Source organism: Mangifera indica, chromosome 11, assembly GCF_011075055.1.
Source record: "Mangifera indica cultivar Alphonso chromosome 11, CATAS_Mindica_2.1, whole genome shotgun sequence".
Classification (NCBI taxonomy): domain Eukaryota; kingdom Viridiplantae; phylum Streptophyta; class Magnoliopsida; order Sapindales; family Anacardiaceae; genus Mangifera; species Mangifera indica.
The window spans coordinates 9,121,136-9,140,165 of record NC_058147.1 but is presented as its reverse complement, the minus strand read 5'-3'; the positions used below and the strand labels follow the sequence as shown (position 1 = coordinate 9,140,165).

Genomic DNA, 19,030 nt, shown 5'->3' with positions numbered 1-19,030 from the left:
AAGATGTTATGGTTTAAACCCTAACATTAGAGATAAATTTGTTTATTACCCTTAAAAAAATAATAATTTAATTAAAAAGGGTTATTTTAGTATTTAAGGGGATATTTAAGATATTTTCATTTAATTACTTTAATATAAATGTATTTTTATTTAAACTCCAAAATTTGAGATAAATTTTTATTACCAAAGAAATGGGTAATTATTTTAATTTCCCTTTTTAAAACACCTTGAATTGAATCTGACAAATGGTATCTTTCTTTGAAGTCGGCCTCGGGGGACCAAAATGTCATCTTCCAAAATTAAATCCACTGTCCAACTTGTATTCATGTCTTACAAAATAAAACTAGAGAAAATGAAAAATCTGTCGTTCTTTCTCTCACCAAACTCAAATCAAACCTTAGAAAATGAAAAATCTGCCATTCTTTCTCGCACCAATCTCCAATCAAACCTCAGGAAATTCAATCCTTTGGAATTAGTCAAAGTCTTCGCCTTTCCTCCTCATCTCTCTTACTCTTCCCCCTTTTAACCCTACCTCTAATTTCATCATACAAACATCTGAAACTCAAGCTTATCGCTTTTCTCTGCTTTCAAAAAGCTTCCAAAATGGCCTCTGAAAGTCTCCAATTATCTTTGAAACTTGTTTCTTTATCCCTTCTTTTCACCCTCTCATCAGCTATCATTCCTTTGGGCTCGACCCTGTACGCCTCAAACTTGAACGCGTCTTGGTACTCTCCCAACGGCACCTTTTTAGTCTCCTTCATTGAAGAAGGCCCCTCGGCCTTCTTCGCCGCTATCACTTATGCTGGCGGAGTTCCAGTTTGGAAAGCTAGTCAACGCGCCGTTGACTCATCCGCGTCCTTTCATTTGCTCCCCAGTGGGACTCTCCGCCTCGTCAACGGCTCCGGAGCCACCGTCTGGGACTCCAACACCCAGAACCGGAATGTTTCTTCAGCTTCCATTGATGACTCCGGCAATCTTGTGCTGCTAGGTAACAATTCTGCTTCAATTTGGTCCTCTTTTGATCACCCAAGTGATACTATTATTCCTTCTCAGAATTTTACTTATGGGAAAGTTTTGGAATCTGGGATTTATTCTTTTACTCTTCGTCAATCGGGGAACCTTACATTAACATGGAATAATAGTATAATTTATTGGAATAATAGTTTAAATTCATCCATTCAGTCTAATTTAACTTCACCCGTTTTAAGATTGCAATCTATAGGGATTTTATCTATATTTGATCCAACGATACCTAGTGCAGTTATTGTGGCTTATAGTAGTGATTATGCAGAAGGGAGTGATATATTGAGGTTTTTGAGGTTGGATACTGATGGGAATTTGAGAATTTACAGTTCTGCTAGAGATAGTGGGACTACTACTGTAAGATGGGCTGCTGTTGATGATCAGTGTCAAGTTTATGGGTATTGTGGGAATATGGGTATTTGTAGTTACAATGATACCAGTTCAGATCCAGTCTGTAGGTGTCCAAGTCAGAATTTTGAGTTTGTTGATGCTAACGATAGTAAGCAAGGATGTAAGAGGAAAGTTGAGATTGCGGATTGTCCTGGAAGTGCTACTATGTTGGAGTTGCCGCATACGAAGTTCTTGACGTTTGCACCTGAATTGACATCTCAGGTTTTCTTTGTAGGGATATCGGCTTGTAGATTGAATTGTTTAGTTACTGGATCTTGTGTTGCTTCTACATCGTTATCAGATGGTTCAGGGTTGTGTTACTTGAAAACACCAGATTTTGTGAGTGGCTTTGAGAATCCAGCTCTTCCTAGTACTTCATATGTTAAGGTTTGTGGACCAGTGGTACCAAACCCTTCAATTAGTACACAGGTTTTGGGGAATAGCAAAATTTGGAGGTTGCGTGTTTGGATTGTTGTGGTAGTGGTCTTAGCCACCCTTTTCGTTTTAGTTGCATTGGAGGGTGGTTTGTGGTACTGGTGTTGCAGAAATAGTACTAAATTTGGAGGTTTGTCAGCACAATATGCACTTCTTGAGTACGCCTCTGGTGCACCTGTGCAATTCTCATATAAGGAGCTGCAACGCTCAACGAAGGGGTTTAAGGAGAAGCTTGGTGCTGGAGGTTTTGGGGCTGTTTATAGAGGGATTCTTGCTAATAAAACAATTGTTGCTGTGAAACAACTAGAGGGGATTGAGCAAGGCGAAAAACAGTTTAGGATGGAGGTTGCTACTATTAGTAGCACCCATCATTTAAATTTGGTGAGGTTGGTTGGCTTTTGTTCCGAAGGAAGGCATAGACTTCTGGTATATGAGTTCATGAAAAATGGTTCTCTTGATAACTTCCTTTTTGTGAACGAAGAGCAGTCTGGGAAATTGTTGAATTGGGAGTCTAGGTTTAACATTGCTCTTGGTACTGCCAGGGGAATTACATACCTTCATGAGGAGTGTAGAGACTGCATTGTTCATTGCGACATAAAACCAGAAAACATTCTCTTGGATGAAAGCTACAATGCAAAAGTGTCAGATTTTGGCCTTGCAAAGCTCATAAATCCAAAGGACCATAGGTACAGAACTTTGACTAGTGTTAGAGGTACACGGGGATATTTGGCGCCAGAATGGCTTGCAAATCTTCCAATAACTTCTAAATCTGATGTTTATAGTTATGGGATGGTTTTGTTGGAGATAGTGAGTGGGAGAAGGAATTTTGAGGTCTCACAAGAAACTAATCGAAAAAAGTTTTCTCTGTGGGCTTATGAAGAGTTTGAGAAGGGGAATATCAACGGCATTGTTGACAAAAGGGTAGCCGAAGATGTGGATATGGATCAAGTAATGAGGGCAATTCAGGTAAGCTTTTGGTGCGTCCAAGAGCAACCATCTCAGAGGCCAATGATGGGGAAAGTGGTTCAAATGCTTGAAGGAATTATGGAGATTGAGCGGCCACCAGCACCGAAGGCATTAACAGAAGGTTCTTTAAGTGGAACCAGCATGAATATGAGCAGTAATTTCAGTGCTCTATCAACTTTTGCAGCCTCAGCGCCTGCTCCCTCTTCATCTTCATCATTACAAGCCGGAGTTTCGCCTTTACCTTCAGATAGAAATTTAGATAAGGCATCTTCATCTCTGCTACGATCATCCGACCCAAATTGAAGCTCATGTCACTCTTATATCACTTCTACTTATTTTGTTTCTACTACTACAAATCGCAGTTTGTAGAAAGAATTGTTTCTCAAATGTCAAATGTGATATCTATATCAGAATATTCGTAGTATATATCAATATGGTGCATGTTTGAATTGCCTGTACAAAGTTCTACGCCAGTTCATTCAAGAAATCATGTAAATTCCATTTTTATCCCTTCTTTGCCTTTGTGTACTTCATTTATAAATCTAGTCTGTTACAGTTTAATATTATAAACCAGACGGTTGCATACTTTTACCTATTAAAGAAAGCAGCTGGACAACTTTGGTGAAAGATACTTTTCTGATACAGAGGAAGGCAAAGTCAACAGTCCTGGTGCAGCTTTCCAACCTTGCATTGCATACACCAAAAATATGAATATTTTAGTCTTTTTCTGCCTTTCATTTCAAAACTAATGTTAGAAAGTGGCATTAAACTAAGATATATAGATGTGGTTGTTCTGTCCTTGTCAAAAAAGTGAAGTATGAGCAAGGTTTAGCTGGATTTTTAATACTCCAAGTTACATTGAGACAGCTGAAGATCATGTGCAGGATTGAGATATCTTTTGCCTTTGGATTTTGCGTGGCCTTTTTGGGAGATAAATATTGAGACTTTCCATATGTATCAGAAGGTTTGGGCCACGCCCAACACAGCCTATGGTTTCTAAAAATCAACAAATACACCCAACCTTTTTTAAAGGACGTTTGTGAAATTTAACTTACATTAGATGATCTTCTGTTAAAATGCTATTTTACTCCACGATTGATGGCCTAAATGAAATTTTTAACCGTAGTTTAAGCAATTTGCTCCGATCTATGCAGGTTACAAGACTGGAAATTAGGATTTTTAACTCCCAAAACTGAATTTGAGTATAGTTAGGAAAGGTAGTAGGCCATGTTAAGCTGCCATGTTAAGCTAAATCCAATGTGGCCTGTCGTGTTCACAGGCCATGTTATACCAAGGTATCTTAGTTGACAGTTTTGTAGGGCGGGCCGAGTTGCAAAGATGACAAGTCCTGTGACACAGCCCAAAGCCCCTAACCGTGCCTTTGCAGGTTGGCGAGTGTGCTTTTACCGACCGGGCCACTAAACTACTTTTTTTTTGTATTTTTTAAAATATAATTATTATAATTTTTATTGGGCCATGTTAGCTGGCTCGTGACGTACCCCAAGGCCCTTGACAATTCTACCGACCATGCCAAAAAGATGGTTTGAGCCATGCCATGGACCAAACCCAACCCCCTGAGATGTTTAATGCACTTCCCAAGTCTACTAGCAAGAGTCCATCTATGGTTGTTAATGGTCTCATCAACCCAATTGCTCTTAGTAGCGATAATGGTAAATTGATTGCCAATATTCATCATGACTTGCTAAATTGCTCCAAAGAATGCCATTTCCTTAATGTTATACACTGTCCTGTTGACCTTTTCTCTTCATTTTCCAAGCCTTGAGAGCTAAAGTTAGTTTCTTTTATTTTCTTTCATTTTCAACCCTCTCCTCCAATGTTAATTGATTAAGCATTCTGGGAGGGGTAACTAACTAAAATAATTGGTTGTGAAGACAGGTTCTTGAGCCAAGCTTGGCTATAATGGAAACAAGGTGATGTTTTCTGACAGCTTAAATTCTATTACTGTTGTTGATTACTTCCTGAATGAGAATTGGAATTCGAATTTCAATTACCACAGCGACTCTCGTGTGCCTAGCATGAATGTTCGAAACACTAGCCCCCTCGAATTCTTAGCGCTTTTATCTATGCCCTTTGTCAAGTTCTACCAAACATTAACCAATATGCAGCATAAGCAAAACTGTTACACTATGTACGTGTGCATAAGCTATTGAATCATGGATCAAAATTGAATTATCTTTAAAAATAAACAGAATAGCCTGTCATAAAGATGCCCAACCTGGAAGAATTACACCAGCAGTAGCAAGAAGCTGAGATTTAAAACAGAAAAACCTATAGAACCTCTCTAATTGGAAGCAAAGAAACAGAACTATTCTTACATTTGCTTAATTGGTGATGATTTAGATCACTTTGTACACAGAACACAGATCGACCTGCAGCAGAAATTGACTCGGAAGAAATAAAAAATTGAGCATGGTTATAATCTACTCTTGTAATGCAAAGCTACAGCCAAAATGTTTTGAACTCTATAATACAAAAAGGTGTGGCAAAAAACTGATATTTCATAGACTATAATAAAAGAAATTATTACCGTGGAAACAAGGCCCGCAGTGTATTGAGCTTCAAGGTGTTTGAGGAATCAAACAGTCTCCTGAAACTAAAAATGCCTTCGGTAATTCTACATTGAGAAAATACAATAACGCCTGCTGGTTTTCTTCTTGTGGGCTTTACACTCTTCAGCAAGTTACAAAGAAAGAAAAAATATGGGTATGCCAAGAAATCATCCATCTTATTTGAAATGATCATGTATAAGAATTGTGTCAAAATCTGGAAATAGGTTATCATCGACTTTCTGCTTCCAGGTTTCACCTTTTGCATTGATAAGCCATGATACTTGAGGGGATAGAGATGAATATATATCTGCATGTATTTGAAACAGCCACAAATTATTCAAAGAAAATCTTCCTATGGAAATAAAAATAATTTACCCGTGTCTCATCTGCATAATAAATGAGAAAGCTTTCGAAAACATAGAAAAGAGGGCTGTATGGACATCTCTGACTGTAAATCGCTTTGGTTTCTAAATTGTGACTGATTAAGCTAGGATAACATGCTAACAACTTATTATTTTAAATGTAGGGGTATAAATGGGTCATGCCTGTTGGTAATTTGCTAGGGTACAAATCATTTACTGAGACCATGACAAGGAGATTGTAATGTGCACATAAATATTTTAACAACATGACATGCACGATTGAGAACAACATGGTATCATGCTTTTGTGAGATAGGAATTTCAGACTGTCAGGCCATATTTGAGGATTAAAAGGTCCATTTAACAATTCTACAGTAGTCTAACTCAGAGGGTTAAGAAGGATATCCTACAATGAATTATATACAAAGAGATGTCCTAAATGTGCAACAGTGTTCATTTATATAAACTCTATGAGCAGAAATCAGCAAATGATGCTAATAGAAGAGAATTAGAGTTAGGTGAGTTAGAAGTATGATTCAGAAAAATATGTGGAAAAATATTCAACTTTAAAGAATAAAATAATGATGCTTTGACAAAGCACATGAACAAATCATGATTTTCGAAGAGAATTTTGGTATTAACATGTTACTCAATAAACACTACTTGCTTGGACTCCTTAAATTTTTGGGAAAAATATATTAGTCAAGCCTGTTGTAATGTGTAATTAGTAAGTGGTGAACATCAGGCCAACACAAGCAGTGACAAGCTCACGCAAAGTTGAGAGATGTAAAGTGTTTTCTAAGAGTTACAATGTGCAAACCTGCAACAGGAAGTGGGTCAGGTTCTCTTTGACTATGCAAAACCACAGTACCAGAAAGAACAGTGATGAATCCACAAAGTACAGAAACAATGCTGCTAGCACTCTGGCCAGACCAATCCTACAAATGATAGAAGACAGGTTATGCCACAACTTTGAATAGAAAAGCAAAGAGTTCCAGCTCAGGAATCATAGATTACCTTGAACATTATGGCACTAGCCAGGATAGTAAATGATGTAAACAGAGCATAGTAGATTGGAGAAACGATTGCTGTGTTGAATGTGTCCAAAGCCTGGGTTAGTGATATACATTATTTTCAAAATCCAGGCTAAACAGCAACAAAACAAAGTATTTGTCAAAAGATGCAACCGACATATTGTAAATCTTGCATATCTGATCTTCTTAATCACCTTCAATCACTTGTTTATCATATTCCCGCTATTATGTCTATATAACAGTGCCTGTTATATGAGCTTTAAATGAAAATGCAAAGGTGGGATAAAGCAACTGTCTTTGTTGTATCACAGACTCATCCCAAAGTTCAAGATAAGAATCCAGTGGAGCATATGGTATGCCCACATAATACTGTCTGTTATGAAAGGGATAAATCCTAATGCACTCAAAAAGATATTAACCAAAGGCCAGTTTGAAGTACACAAGACAAATGAAAAATAATGTTCCCCGAACCCTCCATCTAAAATGCACTGATGTTTTAAATCCAAAACTTCCATTGAAGTGTTAGTTCACTAGAATGCATCTTTGGATATCAAACACTGGTAAAACAGTTGAACAGTACACAATGAAATCATAAATTGCGGAAACCAAATCTTAAAATCCTTAAGATTCTAGTTGTGATAAATCAGGAAAAGATGTAGGCGACCAAAAGAGGAGAAATAATATTTTAGATAATGTTAACAGGGTAGAATTTTATTGCTATCTAGAAAATGTGTTTATCTGTGCTTTGGTGAATATAACATATCACACAAAAATATAGAAAGAGTGAGACAGAGAGGGAAAGAAACAGTTGTTGTAAACCTTGTTCAAATAATTCAACTGAATGATTATACATGTAACTGAAACCATAAGAAATATCCATGTCTGGAAGTGTCCCAATTGATTTGAACCCTCAAGCGTGAGTTCTATTGCAATGCCTATGGCTTTAATACTCATAACCTGCAAAAAGAGTGCAACATGTCATATTTCAAAGCTGTCCTCCTCCTTTAAATGCATCAAAAGAGGGAAAAAAAAATTTGGCCTGAAATACCACAGAAAAATGATTAGAGCGGTTACATAATACACACACACACACACACACAAAAAAATATATGTACATATAAAATATAATTTTATTGTGTGTACACACACTATTTCAGAACTTCACAATAGCAATTTTGAAATTGCATTTCGTTTCAGATCAGGCCTTGTAAACATGCTTCTTCTAATCTGTTAGGACCCATGCATATGTCACTGGTAAGAAGGGAAAGATTAGTAGTATAGATGGCACAAGCTCAGGGCAAGGGAGCACACAGATGTCATTTAAACAAGGAAGGCAGGAAAGCAACATGACAAGAATTGAGAATGGTTGTTAGAGAAAGAGGAGGATAAAGCTGAAGGGGGAAGAAAAGGAAGGGCTGAGAATCAAGAAAGAAATCAGTGGAAGGAAAGTGATGGCCTCTTGAATGCCAAGCTTTGGGAGGGGGTTTTAATTCCCTTTGTCTTGTTGGATGTAACAGACTTGAATATTCAGTACACACAATCATCACTAATCAATACAAATCATTATAACAACTTCATTTATTCCATGTTCATTGAACTGTTTGGTTGAGGAACTATGAGTTGCAGGTTAACGACAAAACAACCAGGAAGGAGGGAGAGCTGAATTGCGGTGTTGAGTTGAGGAGAAGTAGAATTGCAGCATGGAGTGCAGGTGCCTAACATATCCCAATCAAACTGTGCATTTGAAATCACTTTTTCACCTTCATATATACCATAGATCATAGATTCAGGGACATGAAACCTAACTGTTAATGACCCGATTACAGAACATATGCCAAGGTAAACCAATATGTTTGTCTGTCCATAGCGTGGTTCACAGTACAAGATCAGCACCAATGCAACAGCTATTGTTGAGGCCACATATAAGAGAAAAGCTGGAGCAAGAACATAAAACAATCAACTTAGAATGATTTAAAAGATACAATGAAAAAGCAATGATTCTTCAGCAGTTAACCTGGTTGGGTGGCCAACTCCCAGACCTGCTCCACCGAAGTCAGACTCTGTTCGCTAGGGGCATGAAGCACAATCAGTACAGACCCTTCTATGCACAAAATGCATCCAAGAATACCCATTTTCTTCAATTTCTCATTCAAGAAGAAGTGTGCTAAAATAGCACTGTAAATGAAATGAACACAATCAAAACCACAAAGTTGATTCATATAAAACACAATATTCCCTACTTTGGTTGCTCCATATACTAACATTTTGATAATCAAATTTTAATTCAGAAGACCAAAAATAGCTAGATCACTAGAAATGCATCTAAACTGAAGTCCATTTGAAATGTGATCCAATTCAACCAAACAAGCCTCACCAAGATCTTAAGTATAAAAATCAAAGTCACCTGACAATTATACTCAGTGCTCCAAGTGGTGTTACAAGCACAGCGGGAGCATAAATGTAAGCCACTAAATTAGCAAATTCCCCAACAATCACTGCCATAAGAGTAACAAGTCCCCAATTGAAATCTCATCCAAACATTCCATAAATCATAAAGACACAAAGCGATCAATATCACTAAAAATGTAATACTTACTAGTAACCATGCCAACCCACCAAAGTGGCTCTAGCAAATAGCCATATCCACCAGTACCTTGAAGTTACAAACCAAGAAATCCACCATTACAATAACTTCAAATAAGTAAAATTGACTTCAGATCCCAACGGACTTCAAAAACATTCTTTAAATTCCATACGAAGGATTTGCAAATTTACTTGATGCTACAAATCCTATTTCCTTAGCATTTATAAAACTCAAATAAAGAAAACATTTTCCCTCAAAATTCTAAACACTACACTAAATGAACATTAAATCTATACAAATAAACTGAGCAAAACAAAAATATAAACTTACTAGCGCGAGCACCAGAAGCGCCGGCTCGTTGGAGGCCGATCTTCTTAATGATGAAGCTGGAGCCAATAAAGGCACCGGAGGCAACTGCAAGGATGAACCCTTTCAAGTTATCAGTGGAAGTAGAAGAGGCAGAGAGCGTCGGTTCTGAAGTCAACCAAGACGGATCCATGACCCATTTCACAGTGATGGCTGGTGAAGTCGAGATCATGTCAAGTGAAACAAGTAACATATAACTTGATTAAGCAGTGAACTCAAGTTTTGCATGAAAAGTAACTGCTTGGAGATGTTGATCGAGATTACAGAGAGACTGTCATGAATTTTTTTTTTTCCTGGAAAGTATTGTTCATCTACCAGTCAACGGTTGCTTTGGACGTCATACTTTTATTGTTATCATAATGCAAATTGTCGTTGAGTGATTGTCCTAGGCGTCTCAGTGGCTGCTTTAACGGCAAGGTAGAATACATGCCAGGGCGGACCAGCAATTTTACCAAGGGTAGGGATCACAATTTTGGTTCAAATTAAGAGTTTTTTTATTGTAATAGATTCTTGGGGAAAAAAGGAAAGGGATGAAAAATAATCGTATAATTGAAAAAGAAAATACATGTCTCCTTTCTACTTTGCCCTGCTCTCCTCTTCATCTCTGTCCTTCTATATTAGTACTTTCACTTAAAATAATAACATAACCTTATAATTATAAATTATTTATGTTCTTTAAATATATTTATATTTATATTTATATTATATATATTAAAATGGTTAATATATGATATTTGTGATATTTTAAATAGTATATTGATTTTACTTTTATTTATTTTGTTTTATATATATATATATATATATATAATATATATATATATATTGTGTTTAAACAGTGTGGGAGGAGATTTTTTTTTTTTACAGAGATGGGGATAGAGATTGGATGGGAAAGAGACTTTTCTTTACAGAGAAGAGACGTGAAATCCTTTTCATCTCAGTTTTAGGGACCGATTGAGGATGAGGATTGATATCCTTTGTAGGGAAAAAAACGAAATTGAGATCCTCTCCTTGTATCGCCCTATTGCCATCACTAACTGAGAGAGGCTTTGTGACTCTACCATTATTAAAGGTGGATATAAATTGAACTGAACTCAAACACTTTTTGAGTCCAGTTCGATTCAATTTCGTTGAGCTGAAGTTAAAAGTAGTTCAAGTTCAATTCAAATAAAAAATAATTTATTAGAGTTTAACTTAAATTTAGGACTTAAATTTATAATTCAAATTCATAGTTCATTCATAAAACGATATTATTTTATTTAATAATAAATAAATTGATATTGTTTTAACAATTACTCGACCAAATTTCAATTGAATCATGAGCTAAATTGAAAACTAATCAAGCCATCCGTCTGGTTTGTAAGTTACATCAAATCGAACTTTTTCTAACTAAAATTTAGTTTAGTTTAAAAATGAGTTGATTCTTTTAACTCGAGCTTAGCTTGAATTCAATCAAAACACATTCAAGTCAACCAACATTATGTTAAAATAGCTTGTGAGACCAAACTAGGGTAGTTTAGGTCCAACCTTAGTCATTGTTTATTAATTAACTAGTGAAAACTTTTTAAAAACCCTTGATCTTGTGTAAAGAAATAATTTAATATTAAGAAAATGAAAGAAAATAATGTAATAACACATGTAATTTTTTATATGGGAAACTCTGTTTATTGTTGATTATTTTAATATGAAAGCAAGTTAAAATGATATATCTAAAGGTCTTCAGTTTCACAATTTTTAATCTTGATATATTTTTAAAGCACTCAATTATATTTTCATTTTGAATTGTATAAAAATTTGGGTAATTTGATATATACAAAATATTAATTCTTATTTTGAATATAAATTGAGTATGTTGTGAAAATCTTATACGCTTTTTTTTTTTTTTTGTATGAAAATATGGATCTAAAATCTTAATTTTTATTTTAAATATAATTTGAGTAATTTTAAGGGATAATAAAATAATTAATTATAAGATACAACTACAAACAATATATAAATTAGATAGTCAGAATCTACATACATACATACATATATAACATTTAATAAAAAAGAAACAATAGATAAAGATATTTTAAAAAATAATAAAACTATAGATATATATATATAAAAATAATATATTATTATGTGATTAAATAGTTATAAATAAAATAATACCTAATAATATAGTAAAATATTATTGTTTGTATATATAATTATATACCTTGTTTGTATCTATAATTTTATTATTTTTTCATTAAGTTAACGAATTCAGACTTGAACAATCAATAGGGTTTGAAACTTCATTATGAGCAAGATTATATTTGTTAGGTTTTTAAACCCACTGAAGAAAATAATACTAATGAAATCTCTAATTATCAATTGATATATGTAAGTTAAACTATGGGTGTAAGGAGATTCGATAAAAGATTCTGATGTTTACAATGATGTGAATCAAATATTAAAACAATAAAAAAGAAGTTCAGCCTAGTAGTAGGAAGACTTACGTTGACAAGATAGTTTTAACATATGTTACAAGATATGTTGAAAATGATGTGTAAAAGGGAGTGTATAAGGTAATTATCTAGGTAACTTGCTTGCCTCCCCTTTCTTCCTATTAATCCTTTATATATATATATATATAACTAAGAGAATGTGTTTCATTTAAATATAAATATTTAATGTTCTTATTTTAAATATGACTATGATAATTTATTCATATTTTAAATAAACTAAAATAGAATTGGGAAGGAGGAGATTAAATTTTCATCTTTATAAAATGGACTACTCCAAGTCTATTTATTTATGTTCATTGCTAGAATAATGTTAGGTAGGAACGAGCTAAAATGATGTCTAATTGTTGGTTAGTGTCTTGCCAAGGTTTCGCTATGTTGGGTTGGGTCCAATTTTAGTTGATTGAGGTAGTTGGTTGCCAGCCATTAATGGGATAAATTAACTTATTTTTATCAAGCGAATTAAAAGCCTTGGTTGCAGCAATGATCTTGTTTACATACAGCTTCTGTTGGATGCAGCCCATCGAAGAAGAATACATCTTGTCCCCGTTATCACATACCTTGCCATCTTTTTTGCTTTTACCTGCTTCCAGTTCGCAACAAGCATTTCTCTCGACTTCAAACCCTATACGCCATTATCAAATGATAATTTCGAGTTCATTAATAATTAGTTCATATATTTATGAGAAAGACACGCATTTAAAAGACGTTATAATTGACTCTATGTTAAGCTAATTATATTTGTCTTTTAAACAAGTCTTTGTAAAGGTATATTAGAGGTGTCAATTGAGTCGTCGAATAACATACATTTTGCACATGAAGATTAGTAGTCATTAACTTCCTTTGAATTTGGGGTGGAAAATGACGAAACTGTTATGGGATTTATATATATTGTGTGTAGCTACAACAGTAGGCAGCAATATATATGGAAGCCAGAATCATCAAATGAGTTAAATTTTGAAGTGCATTATAAATCAGAAACATCTGCTACAACACAATGAATGAGAGTGGAGAGATCTAGAGTTGGGCTAGTGTTCTGATATTAATGGGATAAACTTCATCTCTATTATAAGAACCAAAAGCCTTTTTAGCTATTTGAATATTCACAGCCTCTGTTGGATGCAACCCATCAAAGAAAACATGAATGTTTCTTTCTGCACAAACTTGTCCTCCTCTTTTGCACAAAATCCCATTTCCACCTTCATTCACTGATAAAACTTCACAGCAAGCATTCCTTGTGTCCTTAAATCCTGTAAAAACATTAGTCGAATCAATTAACACATTTTTTTAAAATTAAATATTATCAGTTTTTTTCTGACAACGTCTGTATTTTTCATTTTACCATTGGAGACAGGATCCCTGATGATATCCCTGATAATCTTGTAGGAGTTAACGAAAACAAGAGTGGAGCCAGGCATTTGGGGCCTTATAAAATCAACTGTTAATCTCAACCGAGCATTGAAGAGGTGAGCCGCCTGATTTAAAACCTGTATGCAGTCGTCCTCACCCATCGGCTGAGATGCCCTAGCCACTGGGTTGCAACCAAGTGGATTTACTGACATTAACACGAACTTTCGGCCTCCTAAAGTGTATAACTTCTGTATCAACACAGGATTGTTTTCTGCATTTAGTTTATAATATCTTCAAAGAAAAATTACCAAATTTTCTACTATACACACACGAAAATCAAACATAAAATACAATTAATACATATATAAAATGAATACAGTTAAGGCATATATGTAGGGTGCAACGAGACGTGCCGAGCTGAATATTGTCTGACTTGAACTCAGTTTGATGGAGAAGGCGTAGGGCTCCAGCTTTAAGCTCGAACTCAGTTAGCTCAAGTTTTGCTAGCTAGAGCTCGATCTCAAGAGTGAAAGTGATCAAGGAGTCGACTAAAAAAAATAATTTAACACAAAAAATGTACCTTGAGTTGCTGAGACAATGACTTGATAAGATTATTAGTGAAGGCTTCAACACTAACATTGGCGTTGGCCTGTCTCATGAAGTAGTTGAATGAGTAATCGTTCCCTCCACTTCCCACAACAAACAAATAATTCTGTAGAAAATCCCTGTGAGTTTTTAAATCTGGCAATGTCACCTCCTCAAAGTTCTTGATTTGTTCATTTAGACTCACCACTTTGCCCTGAAAAACGCAGTAATACCCGTGATATTATTAAGTTGTCACCAAATAACCTAAACTATTAAATAAACATCAACATCACTGATACTTAAGTCTTCAGTTTTCTCGTAGTCTTAATACAGAAGAGCAATTATATGCTTATGCACTTTTTACAAATGAGTGTATATATAATATATCATTATGTGATTTAGTGTCATTTTATTCAAAATCATTCAATCATATGATAACATATTATGTGTGTACTATTTGTATATAAAAAAATGTGTATACATATTTTTATTGAATACAGAAACTAGGCACGTGAACATAGACATATTGCAGCTTCAAAACCAGTATAATTTATTATGATGAGAGGCCAAAAGAATTATTCCCGCCCAAGGTCTTAGTGTCATCCTGTCATCGTCTGAGCACAACGAAGTAAGATGTCAATAGAAGCAAGCACAACGAAGCAAGACGTTGACGGAAGCGAGTGCAGCCCATCTTCCTTCTTCGATTCGTCGTGCGTTGGAGGAAGGCAAGATCTGTCGCCCTTCCTTCTTTTTTGGTCGCTGATAGAAGATAGTGGAAAGGCCGACTCTGGTCATCGAAGAAGATACTGGAAAAAATGCAAACTCTGGGGGGGAAATGGACATTTTTCAAACTTTTGGTGGAAAAAAATATTAAATTTTTAAACTAAAAAAGTAAAATGTGATATAATTTTTAGTTTTTTTTTAATATTTTTAGCTAAATGACATTTTTATCTTTAATTCTAACTAAGAATTATAACTGGAGTGTGAATATTTGAGTTTTTAAAACTTCGTGGTTGGGAATTGGGAATACACTAAACCTTGGGTGGGGATAAGTCTTTTGGCCATGATAAAATGATGAATTTATTTTTTTCCCTTACCGCAATTGAGCCTGTATCATTTAATATACCAGAGCCACCAGAAGCATAGTTAACACCATGAACAATATTTCTTCCCTTGGTTGAAGGGTCATAAAATACTGGAATCAGACGAGGAAGCTGAAGCTCCTCTCCGAGAAGATCAATCACATTCTTCCCATTTGTAAATCGACCGGAAGGTCCAACGGGAAAGTCGACGCCATAGGGTGAGAAGTTTGCCTTGGCAAGTGTGAGGAGGAAGTTGTTGTTGCCATTGTCAACAAGAGAGCTTCCAAACACAAACATTCCTTCGATTTGGGAGGCATAAACAATGTTGCATAGAAAGAAAATGGCTAAGCACAAAAGGAGAAATTTTGTAGGAATTTCTTTTGTCATTGTTTAGGAAAGATTGAGCTTAATTGTAGTTTGGTAACAAATGTTTGGTTACATTTATATGTAGAAAGATTTTGTGCATTGAATGGCTCTTTCTCTTCCACACCTACTCCTGACAGAAGATTATTAATGCCATCTACTTGGTTTGTTGTCACTTTTGAATCGATAAGAACTTATTATAGAGGTATTAAATAAATCCCATGTAGCTACATTGTTATAATTGGTCTTAATTTATTTTTCCTTCATTTGGGTTGGTTTGATATATGTTCCTTTTATTTGTTCATTAAATGTTGTTAGGTTTGAATATGGCCAAAGGACTATGTCCCACCAAAAGTATCCTCTTATTTCAAATTCATATCCCTTAACTTTGAAAATTTTATTTATTCACCTATAGACAATTAAAATTAACGGAACTCTCCCCTAAATCCTAAAACTAACAATTTCTCCTATAGGTCAAGTTTAAAAAAATGATATTTTCCTCCCTAAGATTTAGTTTTCAAACTCTGGCACCATTGTCGGTGGCTTCTCCCTCCGATGATCTCTCTCCTTTTAGCTGAATGTCTGATCGGTGTCGAATGAAGTTAGGGAGACAAAAAGCTTCATCGGGAAAATGAAGCTCATTGAATTCCCACAAGAAGACATATGGGAAAATGAAAAGTTTTGTCTCTCAATGAAGCTCTTCGTCTTTCCAGATAAAATTTTCGTCGGTCAACATTCCAGAGGAGGGGAAAGAGACCGTCGGAGTATCGTGATGTGTTGAGGAATTTTCGTCCCAGAAAATGGCTTCGGATTTGACACTGAGAATTAAAAACTAAACCCTAAGAAAAAAAATGTCATTTTTTAAAAATTAACTTAAAAGGTAAACTTTTAGTTTTTAAAGTTTTGGGGAAGAGGAAGAAATAAGATTAAATTTTAATTTATTTTTAATATCACAGATGAAAGAATAATTTTATCCTTGAAATTAATAGGCTTAACCTATATAGGTGGGTGTTTAGAATTTTCATAATTAAAAGGTCAAAATTTGGAATAAGAGGATACTTTGGATGAGAAATAGTACTTTGGCGTTTTAATATTTATTAGATTCAGGATTCCTATTTTTTCAGTCTTCAATTGTGAATTTTCAAGTCTTAATGTTGAAATGACATATTGCTAACTTCGTTTCTTGTGTCACGCTACAAATATTTAATTAGCCAATCTGCCTGTCAATCGTTAAAAGTATTAGATCAATACATATATTATTATACGGATACAGCAAGGATAAAATAATCAAGCAAGAAAATCCGTCAATCTTGAGTCGTGACAGCAACTGTAACAATTTTGTCAAGATCCATTACAATAGTGAAATTACATTGTGACCCTCCTACTTTCGTTTCTTTACATTTCATACTTTTAACATTGCCATTGAAACAAAACATCATTTCTTCCACGTTTTCCTTGATACTTAACATCCTGACCTAAATTAGACTTTCTTTTTCTTGCTTTCTCCTTCACTAAATTGCATTATATTTATTTCCCTGCTTAAGCTAGATTTTCATGAATCATTTAGTAAGCAGAGGAATCTACTTAACTTTTATTAAATCCTCAAAATACTTTTAACTGGGTTTTCAAGAGTCAAGCTCTAAACTCTAAATATGATGCATGGATACTATTACTCATAACTGTATACTTGAGAATCTCTAAAATCTCATATCAATCTCTCTTGAATATTGTAATCTTGTTTGGTCATCAAAGAATCATTTTGGATTCTAAAACCGAGATAACCTTCTATATTCTTATTTATTCGGATGAAAATATTCTTTATACTAAAACTGAATACTATGTCAATCAGATTAGATTGAGATAGGGATTTGACATCTTGATCATGTGAATATCGCTAGACAATCCAAACACCTACACTACTACAAATTGTCAAACTAAATTAGACTTTATTACTAGCAAATGTACCATACTACGAGTACTCTATCCTACTATGAATTATTGTGCCCTACAATGGGTAGTGTAGAGAATATAAACTTAGCCTTAGACTAACATACATGCATCTTGAGCTATTAAAACAGCTCAGACTTGTAATAGCTTTCACCCTAACTTATATCTCATGCCCTAAATATCATTTCTTTCTCAGACACGTTTGGTACTACTGCGTACCTTAAAGGTTTGTACTATCTTTTGGAACTGATTTCAATCACTTAACTCACGATCGTACAAACAGTTTAATGATGAAGATCACGTTCTACTATCATCAGAAACGTGCTTATCTAAATTTTAAATATCATCTGCAACGTATACTTTCTTATTCATGATCACACATCGCAATTAGCTAGCACTATTCATCATTTATCAGGTGTGTGGGCGTGCACCACCATCATACATGATCATACATCTTTCAATACTTAACCACTTCATGCACCATGCACAACTGATCATTTTGCCCTTCTTAACTTATATATGGGGGTACACTCTTGATTTGCATGGTTGTAAAAAACATAAAATAGCAAAAATACCTTTAATGCATACTTGTGAGCGTGACAGTTAAGACAAAGGTTGATTGAGTGAGAAATTTGTGATTGTAGAGTCAACTGAAAACTTAGCCAATGTGGTTTTTGTTTAGCTAAGATCAAAATTTTAGAAAAGAAAATACTTCAATAAAAACATGACTTCCCGGTTTCAATAACGCATCTAATGTCAAAGATGACTAAAAGTTACAAGATGACTAAATGTAGTGCAAAATTATAAGATGACTAAAAGTTATATTAGTTTGTTACATTTAAATATTAAAAACATTAAGATACAATTAAAAGATTGGAACAGTAAAAAATATATGTAATTCCATATATCTTATAACCCTAGTTAGTAAATTTAAGAATGAGAAAAAAATGATATAAAAATTGTATAGATATAATACAATAAATAGTAAAAATTACGGTTATAAAAAAAGAGTCGTAAAATTTGAATATGAAAAAAAATACAAATTATGTATATGTGAGTTTAATATGAAACATCGTCAATAATACTAATATAAAAATACGATAATATCAATTATAATTTTAAGACTTTTCATAAATATTCTAGTTAACAATTTAAATGTAAAATATTTAATTAATTATTAAACCTAATATAACATAATATATAATCAAGATTCAATTATCATAAAAAATTATCAAGACAGATTAAAGATTTGAATGACAAAAAAATTAAGTTTTTTATTTTATATAATTATGATATTATGATAATTAATAAAAAAATATAAGAGACATTTTTATATTTTAAAAAATTATAAAAAAAGAAAAATATCAAAAAATATATATATATATTTAATACGAGAAACATATAAAATACGTATTTAATATATTTTACTTTAAAAAATTTAAATAATATATTTAAAATATAAATTAAACATAAATAATTCGGGTTTTT

At 33.9% G+C, this 19,030-nt stretch overlaps 3 protein-coding genes across 5 annotated transcripts; 1 reads left to right on the top strand and 2 right to left on the bottom strand.

The window, feature by feature from the left end:
- The first annotated feature begins 291 nt into the window (after positions 1-291).
- On the top strand, positions 292-3,324 carry LOC123229802 (G-type lectin S-receptor-like serine/threonine-protein kinase At1g34300). The gene has a single exon (XM_044655772.1). It carries the CDS (start codon positions 604-606, stop codon positions 3,115-3,117), a length of 2,514 nt encoding a protein of 837 aa, XP_044511707.1. The 5' UTR covers positions 292-603; the 3' UTR covers positions 3,118-3,324.
- A 1,644-nt stretch (positions 3,325-4,968) lies between these two features.
- LOC123230015 (probable magnesium transporter NIPA6) lies at positions 4,969-10,195 on the bottom strand. Of its 3 annotated transcripts, XR_006505000.1 has the most exons (10): positions 9,694-10,182; positions 9,376-9,432; positions 9,184-9,274; positions 8,794-8,954; positions 8,586-8,713; positions 7,599-7,736; positions 6,763-6,855; positions 6,566-6,683; positions 5,363-5,691; positions 4,969-5,204 (listed from the first exon to the last, which is right to left on the bottom strand). XR_006505000.1 is itself a non-coding variant. In XM_044656107.1 (9 exons), exons 1-9 carry the CDS (start codon positions 9,920-9,922, stop codon positions 5,561-5,563), a joined length of 1,146 nt encoding a protein of 381 aa, XP_044512042.1. In that variant the 5' UTR covers positions 9,923-10,183; the 3' UTR covers positions 4,969-5,560. The 3 variants fall into 3 exon arrangements, 1 of the variants encoding a protein (XP_044512042.1); XM_044656107.1 differs by having other exon boundaries at positions 4,969-5,691; positions 9,694-10,183; XR_006505001.1 differs by having other exon boundaries at positions 4,969-5,691; positions 6,763-6,833; positions 9,694-10,195.
- A 2,966-nt stretch (positions 10,196-13,161) lies between these two features.
- LOC123230064 (GDSL esterase/lipase At1g29670-like) lies at positions 13,162-15,640 on the bottom strand. The gene is made up of 4 exons (XM_044656164.1): positions 15,248-15,640; positions 14,146-14,364; positions 13,558-13,813; positions 13,162-13,465 (listed from the first exon to the last, which is right to left on the bottom strand). Exons 1-4 carry the CDS (start codon positions 15,617-15,619, stop codon positions 13,233-13,235), a joined length of 1,080 nt encoding a protein of 359 aa, XP_044512099.1. The 5' UTR covers positions 15,620-15,640; the 3' UTR covers positions 13,162-13,232.
- Between the last annotated feature and the right edge of the window lie 3,390 nt (positions 15,641-19,030).

Bases quoted from the DNA above. Each gene is read 5' to 3' on its own strand.
- LOC123230015 (XM_044656107.1), bottom strand. From the start codon at position 9,922: ATGTTACTTGTTTCACTTGACATGATCTCGACTTCACCAGCCATCACT. The intron at 7,737-8,585 runs GTTAGGTTTCAT...CTCTTTTTGCAG, and splicing joins CTGTAATCGGGTCATTAACA to GTTATGAGTATTAAAGCCAT. The intron at 6,856-7,598 runs GTTTACAACAAC...TCACTAACCCAG, and splicing joins AGTTGAATTATTTGAACAAG to GCTTTGGACACATTCAACAC.
- LOC123229802 (XM_044655772.1), top strand. From the start codon at position 604: ATGGCCTCTGAAAGTCTCCAATTATCTTTGAAACTTGTTTCTTTATCC.
- LOC123230064 (XM_044656164.1), bottom strand. From the start codon at position 15,619: ATGACAAAAGAAATTCCTACAAAATTTCTCCTTTTGTGCTTAGCCATT. The intron at 13,814-14,145 runs GTACATTTTTTG...GTGTTGATACAG, and splicing joins CATTGTCTCAGCAACTCAAG to AAGTTATACACTTTAGGAGG. The intron at 13,466-13,557 runs GTAAAATGAAAA...ATGTTTTTACAG, and splicing joins CAGGGATCCTGTCTCCAATG to GATTTAAGGACACAAGGAAT.